Genomic DNA, 13,107 nt, shown 5'->3' with positions numbered 1-13,107 from the left:
GAACTGACAAGCCCATCAGTCTTAAATGTTTCTCCCAAATTGACCTCATAACGGCACCCTCAGCCCTCTGATGTTTTGTGAATATGGCCCCCGCTCTCTGCTTGATGAGCTCTCGAGCTGCCTCGGAGCAAAAGCCACGCGACGCAGACTGAGAGCGCGGCCGTTCTCAGAAACTAACTTAACAGAGAAAAAAGGGAAAGAGTGGATATTTTTTTTTCCCAGGAGCAGACCGAGCCTTTTCTTTTCACCTAATGTGTTTTGCTTTATCAGGTTTGAGCTCGTATCGGGTCTCTCCCCGGATAAGTGTCACATTTTGACACTTTGTTTTCATGAGCAGGAGATAGAGAATATGATGTGATATTGTTTGTCGTTGGAGGGAAATTCATTTTGCGGGACCTTCACATCACAAACAGAGGAGGGAACAGATCCTGGCAATCCTTTTGAATGTTTAATAAATGCTGATTCGACAGACTGAGGAGCCATGTAAACGCAGCGCTGGAGTCAAAGTTAAGACGACATCTGCGGTCACCCAAAGCTGCTCCTGGCAGCGTTTGTATGACATACAGTGAATAAGTGTCTGTTTAATATGTTTAAAACTATATATTTTGGGTGATTTCTTGCACATAGTTCAGAGCTTTCCTTCTAAATTCAAATAATCCATCCAGTCTTTCTTGACCAGATTTATTCCTCCTAACATTGTTGCAATATTAAAGCTCTACAGAGCAGATTGAAAATATGCACTACTTTATTATTTCTCCTGAAGCACGCTGCTCTCCTCTTACACTCTGTTTCCTCCTTTTGCATCTGTGCAGAGACTTTTCTGTCTGCATGCTACATCTCTTAACTTGTGCCTCTTCTCCTCCCCGAAGGTCTGAACCCATCCTGACCCGGATGAAGGAGGATCACACCCGCATCATCCTGCCCGCCATAGACAACATCAAGTACAACACGTTCGAGGTGCAGCAGTACGCCAACGCCGCCCACGGCTACAACTGGGGGCTGTGGTGTATGTACATCATCCCCCCGCAGGAGTGGCTGGACAAGGGCGATGAGACAGCACCCATCAGGTGAGGGCCCGGGCTGGCCAGCAGCTTCTATTATGGATGAGGATGTTTGATGAAATATGGATGGCGCCTGGTTATGACTTATTCATGTGTGGCACCATCAAGCGAAGGTGCTCTGGAGTCCGATGTGACGCCCAAACACACAAACACAGGCCTCCCGCAGAAAGCTGTCTAATTACCGTGATGAATATGTTCATTCAGATGCAGGATCACGAGGCCAACGCCACGCAGTGTCATTAGTGTAATTGTGTGTTGAATACGAGCAGGTCATTCCATTATACGGCCGCTGATTGGAGGACAGTGCTGCCTTGTATCATGTTTCTGTATAATCCCAGAATTGATGATGTGTGTCCGAGGTCAAATCATATTGAATTTTAATTGACTGAGAAAGAGCAGCGGAGTGTTGTGTTGCATGGAAATGCTCTTATTTTCTTATCAACAACTGTCAGTCCAGTAACACAAACACAGAGTCCTGAATGCTGTATCTGTGGGCATTAGCTTATTAGCTCTGTCAGTCCTCCTGTGCTGGAGACAAGCTAATTAAAATCAGACACAAATCTGGAAATAGTTATACAGTCTGGTTTCAGCATGTGTGTGCATAAATCCGAGTCGGCCATCTTTAATTCAGTTTGATCCCCGGCTCTCTCAGTCACATGTCGAAGTGTCCTTGGGCAAGACACTGAACCCCAAACTGCTCCCAGTGGCATAGCCAACGGTGTGTGAATGTGATTAGTATTGATTGACAGTTTGGCACTGCCTCTACCATCAGTGTGTGAACGTGTGTGTGAAAGGGTGAATGTGACATGTAGTGTAAAAGCAGCTTTGAGAGGTCACAAGACGAGAAAAGGACGGCCCATTTACCACGAGTAAAAATGATGTTATCACAGCATTTCTACTTTGCTTCTAAAGATATTAATTGGTATTAATTATATTTCCCCAACATAAAATTCAGGAGGATATTATTTTTTAAAGCAAAAATACTGCTTTTAATTTATAAATTACCAAAAAATAAAATAAAATCTATTAAATATCTGTAAAACATAGAGCGGTATTATTCTCTTTGAGTTATTCTCTGCCAGTAGGCTTTTAATGTGAAAATTAAATGTAGGAAGTTGTGTTTTTTCAATTAAATAAATGTCTGTTAAGTCTCTATCTATCGCTGAATGAGGTAACACAATGGTGATTGAGCCTGTGACCCACTGATGAAAGCCTTTGCATTTGCAGTATTATTACAGACTGGGTGTCTGGTGCGACTTTCACGGAAAAAATCACAAGCTGCGCCCAGTTAGTGACGGGTTTTCCATCACCAAGCAGTGGTTGGTCTGCCACAGAGGGTAGGCGGAGCTAAGTGGCTGCTTATCCGCTCTCTGCAAGTGTTGCGAGTAAACAGTGATCTACTATGGCTGAACAAACAAAGAAAAGATGGATGACTACAGATACAACTTCAACAAGAAGTGAAAATCCAAAGAAAAAGAAACAAACTCGACGCTCAGATGAGGCAAACAGTCTGAAAAAGGAAAATCAAGAGTTACAAGCGGAGCCAACCGTGGACGTCACACATGCAGCACTGTCTGGATATCTGGGAAGTGTGCTCCCGCAATTAACTGAACTGACTCAAAGTTATTAAATGCTCAGAACAGTATTTTAGTTAAAAAGGGAAACTCACCAGCACAGTAGGCGTATGGCAAGCTTTAATTAGTGCTGAAATCTAGATTACATTTGAATTTGAAGATCAGTGTGTGTTTATGTGGAAAAGCTGTAAGAGTGTGTTCTAGTCAGCATGAACACTTAAAGGGCTGTTGGAGTCACATTTGGGATACAATATGAAATTCTGTGCCGTGGAGCCCGCCTGCATCTTTTCTATGAATGCTGAAATCAGTAACAATCAGCACTAATATAACAATAGAACAATGTAACATGATTTAACAGTATTCCTGTTAAATGATGCTATGATTTAGCTTGGTACAATGGCTGAGAGCCTGCATGAACATGAACAGAGGCACGGCAGTAACTGGAAGGTTTTCATACCAGCAAGAGAGGTGAAGCTGCCAAAGTGGATGTGATGTCTTTCAGCGATACTCGTTAATGTTCAGTTTCTCTGGCTGGGCTCGATTGTAGATTAAGTATGAGAAAAGCATGAATACATGATACAGAAATGAAGTATGCACATAGCAAATGTGGTCACGCCTGTTAAAATGTCCTTTAACTTTATTACGTTGTAGCATCCTCCCGGCCTCAGGGTCAACACTCCTCGCTGCCCCGAGCTCTGATCTCTCTGATGAAATGCATAAATACATGTGTGTCTCTGTGAGCAGCCTGTTGTCACTCTCAACTCATCAAATACAGCACCATGGTCAGCGGCACTATGCTTCAAAATACGACAGTATCCCCCTAGTGTCATTTCTAGTGTCGCACTGTCTCTAGCTTACAGTTTTCATCCGCTTTATAAGTCAAGATAGCAAACATGAAGAGCAGTACCGTCCGTGTGGGTTAGCTGTCCTGGACGATGTATGGCTCAAACAAACGTGAGCAGGCGGTTATATACGTTAAGTAAAACCCAAACCATGATCTTTCTGCAAAATGTTGCTAAAATGTTTTTCAGCAAGCTTTATTTGAAAGTCAAACTGTGCATCCGTCATCGAGGATGGAGCAGATCCCAGCTGTCATTAGGCGAGAGGCAGGGCACACCCCGAGCAGGGCGCCAGTCAATCACAGAGCTGACACACACAGACAAATGTTCAGTCACATTCACACCGGCGGGAGTTTTAGAATCACCGATTAACCTGAGGAGCATGTGTTTGGACTCTGGGAGGAATACACGGGGAGAACATGGACACGCCACACTGAAAGGGCACCGCCGGCTGAACCGGGATTCAAACCAGGAACCTTCTTGCTGTGGGGCGACAGTGCTAAAACAGTTCGAAAGTCTAACTGTGTGTATCATATCGATTACTGCTCACTTGATGGTGTGCAAAACTGAAGCTAGACTGGTACCTGGAGTGTCATATTCTGAAGCGTACAAATAAGATTGAACTCTCTTTCTGAACAATTGCTGCTTCATGTCTAGTAACTGTAAGCTTCTGTGCAGATGCCCAGTGTGCGAGGTCACGTCAGGGTCAGCATGAAGAAGCTTCTGTTTGCATCTCCTCCATATTTATGGCTCTGCTGGGTTGCAAATGTTGCTGCAGGCTTTGTGCATTGCCACTGCCGTTTTTAGTGATTGAATATTTTGAGCTCAGAGCTGAAGTTAAAACATGCAGCCATGTGAGAGGCTTCATTCCAGATTTTTTAATAATATATTAAATAGGGCTGTCACTTTTCAACCGAAATTCAATATATTGTTCTAACCTGGTGAAATATTAATAGTTTGAACTGTAATGATGTGATCAAAATTGAAGCACAGCACAAGAACAAATGATGAATCTGCTTTCCAGAGTCCCAGAGTGCTTCACGGTTAAAGCAGTGAGCCTTGTATTCCAACAGATGGCGATAACACGCTGCCTGCTACAAACCAATAGAGGAAACTAACGAGCCGAGCCGTTGTTCACCTTTCCTGCTTCAGCGTCCCGACCGTAGTCAGAAAGCACAGGGGAGACTTATTGTTGTTCTGCTCCAGGGCCGAAGCTGGAGCTAGCTTCGGGGCTAACTCCCGTCACTTTAATACGCCAGCAGCAAGCAAGACACGGGAGCGCGGCTCGAGTCTTGAGGAATCGTAGGCTTTATGATGCACAAACAGCCTTAACTGTACATTAGTTCTGTTGCTTACACAGCTACCAATCACTCTTTCCTCTGCTCTTCCGCTGCTCCGGTCCCCGACACTTCACGTAACTTGTGCACACACACTTCCGTTCTCTCTCAGTCGCTCTGCCACCCCACTCTCATGCACTTAGCTCTTCCTAAAACAGAGCTACGCTTCTAGTGTAAGACGGTGCTACAGAACTGATCATCTCAACACAAACACACCTCAGAAGTGTGTACCACTACGTACCCAATATGTAGTGCACCACTACGTACCCACCTCCCCCTAAAGTTATGGGCCAACAGCCCACAGTCAGCTCGACACGCCCCAGCCCTGCATTTTGTAGGAAACATGGATAATTCTAAAAATGATGCAACACATTATCTTTACTTCTGTACTGGGAGGTCAGAGGTCAGTGAAAGAACAGCAGCCTTTATCTGAATCCTGTGTCTTGTTGAAGTATTCATATTGGATATTATCTTTCATTTGGCGCTGTGTCTCTGGCCACCTGCCTGTTCTAAGTCAAATATTCACTCTCTTTGAGCTCTATTTTTACTCTAAAGGAGCGGCTGACTGTGTGCCAGGGTATCACAGAAGTAACAACAAACACAGGAAAATGCCGCGTGCCAACATGTCTGCAGCTCAGCTTCAGCAGGAGATCCCTGATATGCTATGAGTTCTGTGCATTAGTGCAAAAAAGGCACCATGTGATCAAAGGGCATGCATAGAGATCATGAACAGACGTGGTGAAAATTAGCTGGAAGCTTCTGTGCCAGGTTGTTGTAGAGCCAGAGCCTGATCAACTTTAGTACCATGACACTGCAGGTATTTAAAGCAGCCTGCTGAGGATGGCGTCTCCTCCTTCTCCCTCATTAGAAATTCCCGAATCTGCATAGTCCCGCCGTCCCGTCCATAATCCGCCGTGAAAACAGAACACGTCTCTGCGCATCGCCGAAGTGGTTGCCATAGGTTACACATGGTTATATGCATAGCGTCACCCCGTCCATTAACGGGATTGGCTCCTTAGGTTTGTGACGTCTCAAACCTGCACATCTGAAAACATGTTGTTCAGCCTGTCCTTGCTACACTGCAGTTTAAAAGGAGATGACTGCTTATGTTGTCCCTTGTAGCACATGAAAACACCACATGGAGATGTTTACAAGGTTAAACACTTGATTTTCTCTCGAGGGGATCTTTTTAAAAGTTGCAGAATCAGGTAACATTTGAGATGCAGCAGACATGAAGCTGCTGCGTTTTATCCACTTCAGACAGCATCATCATTTATTTATTTAAATCTTTGGAAAAAGAGAACAGTAATGGTGCCGAAGTACAGACAACAATTAAAATAATCAGACGGCTATGGGGAAGCAATTAATAAAGAATACATGGATTAAACAATAATGTTAAAAAGGTGCAGAGGTTTACAACAAGATATAATAAATATTCAGTGGAACATGAGAATACTTAAAAGACATTAAAAAAAAAACGAGATCTCAAAGATCAGCAATCAGATTGTCTCTGTGGTATCGATGTGGTCGGCTTAAAATCTTTATTTTTTTACATGAAGCATAGTAATGCTCCCTGCCAGAGTGCGTTCTGATGTTTTATAGTGTTTTAAGCTACAACATTCACACATGCTGTCAGATTCTGACCAAAGGCAACAATAACTGAATCTAAAAGCAGAGTTTCATCACCTCGCTCAGTCCAGCTCACTGCAGGCGCAGCAATAACCCTTTCATTTCATGCAGTGGGCCTCATACAAACAAACAATGTGATAACAGTTTATACAGTGGACTTTAATATGTCCTATCACAGCTCCATGAAAATCATGTATTATTGAGCATCAAGTGCATGACCGGAGATGGGAGAGAGATAAGAAAAAGCCTGAGACTCTGCGGAGCTGCTTCGTGTTTCCTTATCGACACTTTGCTGCAAGCGGACAGATCGCCTCAAGGCGCAGCTGAAGTGTGTCGGCTGTGACGATTTCTATTGGAAATCATTCTCCCACTTGTTTCCTGAAGGTTTCTGCCCATCAACAACAGACGCTCTGCAGCCATTCAGAGCTCGGGCTCAAAGCCTTTTCTGCCAGTTTGGACACACTCGACAACAAAGCGAGTACAAGGGAACACAAAGGCTGAAAACTGCCACATTCTGAGAGCACAGAGGAGTGAGACCATTTTAGAGAGCTGAAAATCAAGAACGGAAAGAGGTTTTCTTTGGCCTGTGCAGTGATCATTGACAGGCCAGAGTGAGAGGGGCGTAGAAATGGTCACAGAGAGGTTTGATGTTGAAAAGAAACCTGAAATCTTCAAACAAAATCACACGAGACCCGTTCCAACAAAAGCTTTATAAGGATATTTGTACATTCTTCTTATCTGCTGTACCTTAATACCGTTACATCACCTTTAGGCAACATAGATTTGAGCATCCAACGTAAATCAGCAACAGACACATTTTCAATACATCATGAAATTACTGCCGGAGGCATAATTTAACCAGCCCCTTCAGTCTGAGAAACTCCTCAAGCATATACTTTAAAACTCTTACAGTTTTAAATGCAGTTAGCTTTCCCTAGGTAAACAGAAGTTTAATTACCGGCTGAGAAACTTTCATTAAGACTGTAGACACCACTGCAATTTACGCAGTTTAAAATAAGTGATGCACAAAGAATAAAATGAGTCCCCAGGCTGTAATCAGGAGCCGATGTTTTGATGCATCAGTCCAACTTGTATCACCGAATGAACAAAGTATAGAAGACATGCAATTTCCTACCTTTAAACTGTACGCCCAATTACATACAGACAGGCTGTCAGGTTCGCAAAGCACTTTCAGCAGCAGTGTCTTCATCTTGGAGTGGGCTAAGCAATACATGAAAGGCATTATTTTACCAGGTTGCATACACGTGCATGTATCAGATGTTCATACTGCAAGCAAATGATTTTGGGGGCCAAAGTTGAGGGGTGTGAAGGGCGGCAGAGCCCTGCAGGCGGACCATCTGTACACTAAAAATAACCAAACCTAATGACATTGAATAAGAAATCCACTCTGTGTTGTGTAACGCCGCCCAGAACTTAACGCCTTCTTGTTTTTTAGATACTTACTTCCATGTAAAAGTTGCAGTCTGACAAACCACAGAGCAGCGAGTCTCTGTTGGTACAAAGAGCCAGAGCAGCAGAGCAGTTGTAAAAGCGGTGACAGAGAGAGAACAATGGCTCGGTTTGTCAGACCCACTTATCAAATATTACAAAAAAGCCACTGGGGATTGTGTTGTACTTCACACACAACTGATGGCAGGGTCACACAGAGTAGAGTATGTGGTCGCATTGCATCAATGTCTATTGAACTCGGCTTCTATTATGATTGATTTCTTTTAGTTTGAATGTTGAACACCAAAAGTCAGGGAGGAAACTGCCGCTTGTATGACTCTTCCAACAAACATTGGACAGTTATATAATGCAGCCCCTTTGTTTTCTGCATTTTTAGAGCAACAGCTGGTTTTAAGCAATTATTTAATTGGCTTCACTTAATTGGCTCAAGAAGGGGAATTACTTTTTCACGCCTAAATATTGCAAGTTAAATAACGAATAACTTTATCGATGCCGAAGGAAATTCTGGAGCCAGATTGCTCCAAAACCACCGTACAAAATCAGAGTAACACAAAACAACTTAAAGAGGGGGTATTATGCTAATTTCAAGCTTCATATTTCACTCTGTGATACCTGTGGAGTAGCTTAGCATCATTTACAGTTAAAAAAACTCACACTGGTGCTCTGCGCAGGCCCTCATACAGCCTCTGTCTGAAACCACTCAGCCAGCTATGTCCCTTTTGGAAACCCCGCCCCTACAAGCCTGCTTTCTCCTGATTGGCCGGCTCTCCGAAGAGGCTGCACTTTGACATCACAAAGTAGAAAAAACAGTGTGAAAGCTGGCGTTCACAGCAGCCTGCAGACCGAGCTGAGAAGCCTGGGGATTACACCAACATACTTTTACCAACAGATCTGAAACTTCACCCACGTTTAGTTTGGACATCCAACACTGTAACATTATATATACGTATTAAAATGTGAAACAACATAATACCCCCTCTTTAAATAAAATGTAAAGTTTATGGGTTGAATGCAAAATTGACTAGTGAATAAAAATAATGCAGTAGGTTACTTACAAAGGTAAGCACCAGTAATTACATTGAGCGTCGTATTTGCAGCGATAATTAGAGGTAGTGAAAGTTAAATTATTATGCACATGATACTAATATGCATTTGTATTGCACATTAAATTTTAGCCTCTGAAATTGAAAAGTAATATTGCACATGATGTCAGAAGTTGTATTATAGCCATAATAAAACAGTTGCACGTGATAATAAAATGAAAGGTCCCTTCATGTTCTATTTTTCCTCCTGCCGAACGTGGAGGAGTTACACAGTCTGATGGCCACAGGTAAAAAAAGACTTCCTTTGGCGCTCTGTGTTGCTTCTACTTCAACTTTATTGTCCCTGAGGGGAAATGTGTTTAGCAGCCAGGTTAAACCATAAAACATTTAGAAAACACAGACACATAGACTCGGTTACAAACAACATTAAAACACATACGAATACAAGAATAGATCAAGTGACAACAGGACGCCAAGAGTATGTCAAACCAAACCAAAAACATCATTAAAGCCAACATTAAAAACATAAATAGGTACTGTAGCTCTCTCAGAGAACGTGTGGGACAGATCAGGTCATTTTATGCCACTGATCTTACTGGCAATTTTAATGATCCATTGTAACCTGCTCTTGTGTCCTAATGAGGTTACCAAACTAGGAGATTATGGCAAAGGCAAGGACGGACTCTACCATGGAGGTGTAAAAGGGAGTCATCAGTCTACTGCACACCCTACTCCAGTTCAGTTTCTGGAGGAAGTGCAGTCTTTGCTGTGCTTTTTTACAGACTGTGTCTGTATTTTCTCTGAGCTTCTCGTGTTCTCGCTCTCATGGGACTCCAGTCTGGCATGCAGGGGCTGAGAGTTGTTGTCCATGATACTGAGGTCTTTCCTCAGCATCCTCCTCTCAGACATTTCCACAAGAGACTCCAGTTCAGGACGGAACCAGCCTTCCTGATGAGCTTACTGAGCCTGTTGCAGTCATGTGTCTTCAGGCTGCAAACCCAGCACACTACAGCATAGAAAATGACACCAGCCACCTCCAGGTGATGGAACATCTGCAGCATGGTTCTGCAGACACTGAAAGATCTGGTTCTTGAGAGAAAATACAGGCCACTCTGACCTTTATTGTACACGACATCCGTGTCCAGTCTGGCCTATTGTCTATGTGGACACTCACTTACTTTGTCCTTTTGTTCCCCTTTTCTTCCCCTTTTCTTCATAATCCACTGAAGTTCTGACGGCTCCAACATCATACCTTACCTGGTGTTGAAGCATCACAAAAAGAACGAATATGGTCAGACAGGTTTTCATTTTACCATCACAAGCATCTGACAGAAGGTGCTGAGTCTGTGCTTAAACACAGAGGCAGTGTTTGCATTGCCGGAAAGCTTATTCTAAAGAGAGCACTCAACGAGAGCTGCACGGAGTTTGCACTGTGAAGACAGGAGAGGGAGGTCACTTGTCAAGAGAGGAGAAAGGATGAGGTGAAGGAGGCTGAGTGTGTGCTGTGTCTGTCTTTTTATCTGCACAGGGAGAGCAAATAATGGAAGTTGAAAGCCTCCCTGTCACCGGCTTATAAGTCAAACAAAGACTGTGCATAGCCTGTGTTAGGCTATGAGACAAGGCCTATAGAACTTAAATGGAACAAAGGCATGACATAATTAGCTATTCATGTGAAGACATTCTCAGCATGTATTGAAAAGTGTTTTTACTGGAGTTTGTTGGATGCACTGACTGTATAAAAAGACATGACAGCTCCCTAAAAGTGAAGCCAAACCCTCTCTATCGCCCCCTGCTGGCTGGCTGCAGTATAGGTCATAAAGCCCGCCTCCGGCAAATACAGTTTTCTAAAACATGGTTTCTGTCATTATAGTTAGTTATTATCATGCTGATTTATGTACAAGTGTTTATTTTTTCTGACAGGTTTATTTTTAATTAGTTATTTGAGGCTGTAAAAAGGGGGTGTTACGTTGTGATTGACAGGTCTGTTGACAAATATGGCTCCTGCAGGATTTCTCTACCGTATAATCAGAGTAGAGGAGGAATGGTGGAGGAGACATAGCTAACACTAACACGACAGACATTCAACTTTTCATATCCATGAATATTTAGTTCAGACTACAAGGGATGTCAACATTTTCAACACTTAGATACCTTTAAATACTGCGTGTTTTAGACAATCGCAGATATTTTTCCTTCGATAGGACTGAGAGGTACCGAGCCTTTAGAAAACAACATATCTACGGATCAGATTTTCAACCCAAAGCTGCCGGGAGCGAAACAGCAAGAGCAGCTGTGGTCAAGCTACATAGACAGAAAGTAAAGAGAGCGAGCGCTGTTAAAGTTAATAAAGCAGTAAAACACAGAGGTTACGCTCCAGACAACAAACTTACACGCCTACACTCCTCCATAGAACCCCGCAGGAAGGTACAGGTAAAGTTTTTACAGGCCGAAGTCAGGCTTCGTCCCGCCGACTGTGTGTGTCTGTCTGCTCCACCCTCCATCACTCCTGGAGCTCTTAATACAGCAGCGACACAGAGGACTTTTCTCATTCCCAGAACGGCAAATGAAGATGTTTTGTGAGGTCACTTTTGCATCTCATAAAGATGCAAAAGTTACGATAGTGTCTGTTGCAGACAGACGGAGAGCAGAGCAGAGAGAGAGCCATGTTTTCACCGAGTCCCAACCTGCAGACTGATGACTGAGCTCCAGACCTCTGCCCAGTGATGGACGACCAGAGATGTCAGGGCACAAACACGGCAGAATAATAAGAACAATAGAAACACAGAGGGAGAGCAGACTCTCTGCAGATACAGAAACCAGCTCACAATATTTTTATTAAGCCTTTCATCACTATTAACAGTGTGTCAGATGAGCTGGGATGTGTTTAGTCCCTTTCTCTGTCCCAGCACTGTGTGCAGGGAAAAATTAAAAACAAGACGATGACTTCATTTTTTGTTCCTCGGATTTCTGTTTTTGTTGCCGTGGTATCGAAGCAGGTTTTTTTTTTTTTTTTTACTAGTATTGTATTGAGGTTTATAATTCTGGTAAGATGGTAATCCTGCTTCAGACCAACACAAGAAGCTGTTCTGCTGTTGACTGCGCCGACATGAGAGATCTTTGCCAGCAAATAAAATGTGTGTTCTGGTTAGCGGAGGGGGCGGTACGTCAATAGCGCTGCTCCATCAGCCGATCTGTGCAGACTCTGGCTCCAAATTGGCAGCGGCCACTTTGATGTACATTTGGCTTCATTTTCGTACATTTGGAGGAGGTGGAGATGCGTTGTCCGTCTTTATATGCAGTCATTGGTTGGATTTCAAACCATTACTTTCAATCATTTATCTGCATTAAGTAAAAATATCTCTTATATGCTCACATTGATTCTGTTTTAAAATGTCTCATTTGAGGAACTTATTGACACAACTCGTATAAACCATATAATTAATGTGAAGCCATGAAGAATTCAGAGCATGAACAGTAGGAAGCTAAACATGTGATGGTCCAGCTGAGTATACAGCTGTGTCTGCATCAAAGATGTTTGTGTCTATAGAGGATTTTCAAAATAAAACTCCACAGTGATGATCCTGACTGTTTTAACTGGAGTCTAACCCTAAAGGCACCATTCTCTTTGGCTCGCACACTGTACAGCTCTCTTTTATACAGAGTCAATGAGTCATAATGCAGCTCCTTCTTACCTCCTTCTGCCATGTCTCTCAAACTGCCTTGGCAGACACACATTGTGCTCTTGTGTGCGCGCGTGCGTGTGTGTGTGTGTGTGCGTAATAATATATACTGAACTTCCCCCAGGCGCTTTTCCAGAAAGAAGAATAAAGCCACTCATTGGTCACTTTGGAGAAAAACATAAGGCAGCTTCATACTGGGTATGAATGTAATGCTTTTTGTGGAGCTTTGTCCCAGAGCACTTAAGACCTGACAGATAATAGCAGAGAGCAGCAGCCTCGGGGGCAGCAGCTAAAGTGGGGCCATTTCTTTGAGTAAAGGTGGAGAGAAACCAGTTCCTACTGTTTAAAACCTTCTCTGTGTCCTTCTCTACCAGCTCAATCTGGCTTTTTAAAATGATTTTATTCATTTCTGTATCTTTTTTGTGTGCTAAAAATATAATGAAGTATAGTTTAATCTGACGATTATTGTCAACA

General features: G+C 43.0%; 1 protein-coding gene across 1 annotated transcript in view; it reads left to right on the top strand.

Annotated features, from left to right (window-relative positions):
- Window positions 1-13,107, top strand: part of galnt9 (polypeptide N-acetylgalactosaminyltransferase 9) — a 115,725-nt gene that overhangs the window by 58,712 nt on the left and 43,906 nt on the right. The window contains exon 5 of the mRNA XM_069683696.1: window positions 870-1,067. Coding sequence (XP_069539797.1) covers window positions 870-1,067 — 198 coding nt within the window. The remainder of the gene's footprint in view (window positions 1-869; window positions 1,068-13,107) is intronic.

Source organism: Semicossyphus pulcher, unplaced genomic scaffold, assembly GCF_022749685.1.
Source record: "Semicossyphus pulcher isolate SPU_LCO1_2020_fin unplaced genomic scaffold, fSemPul1.0.p SCAF_6, whole genome shotgun sequence".
In the NCBI taxonomy this organism is placed as follows: Eukaryota; Metazoa; Chordata; class Actinopteri; order Labriformes; family Labridae; genus Semicossyphus; species Semicossyphus pulcher.
Note: the sequence above shows the minus strand (reverse complement) of the source record. Positions and strands in the feature narration are given on the sequence as shown.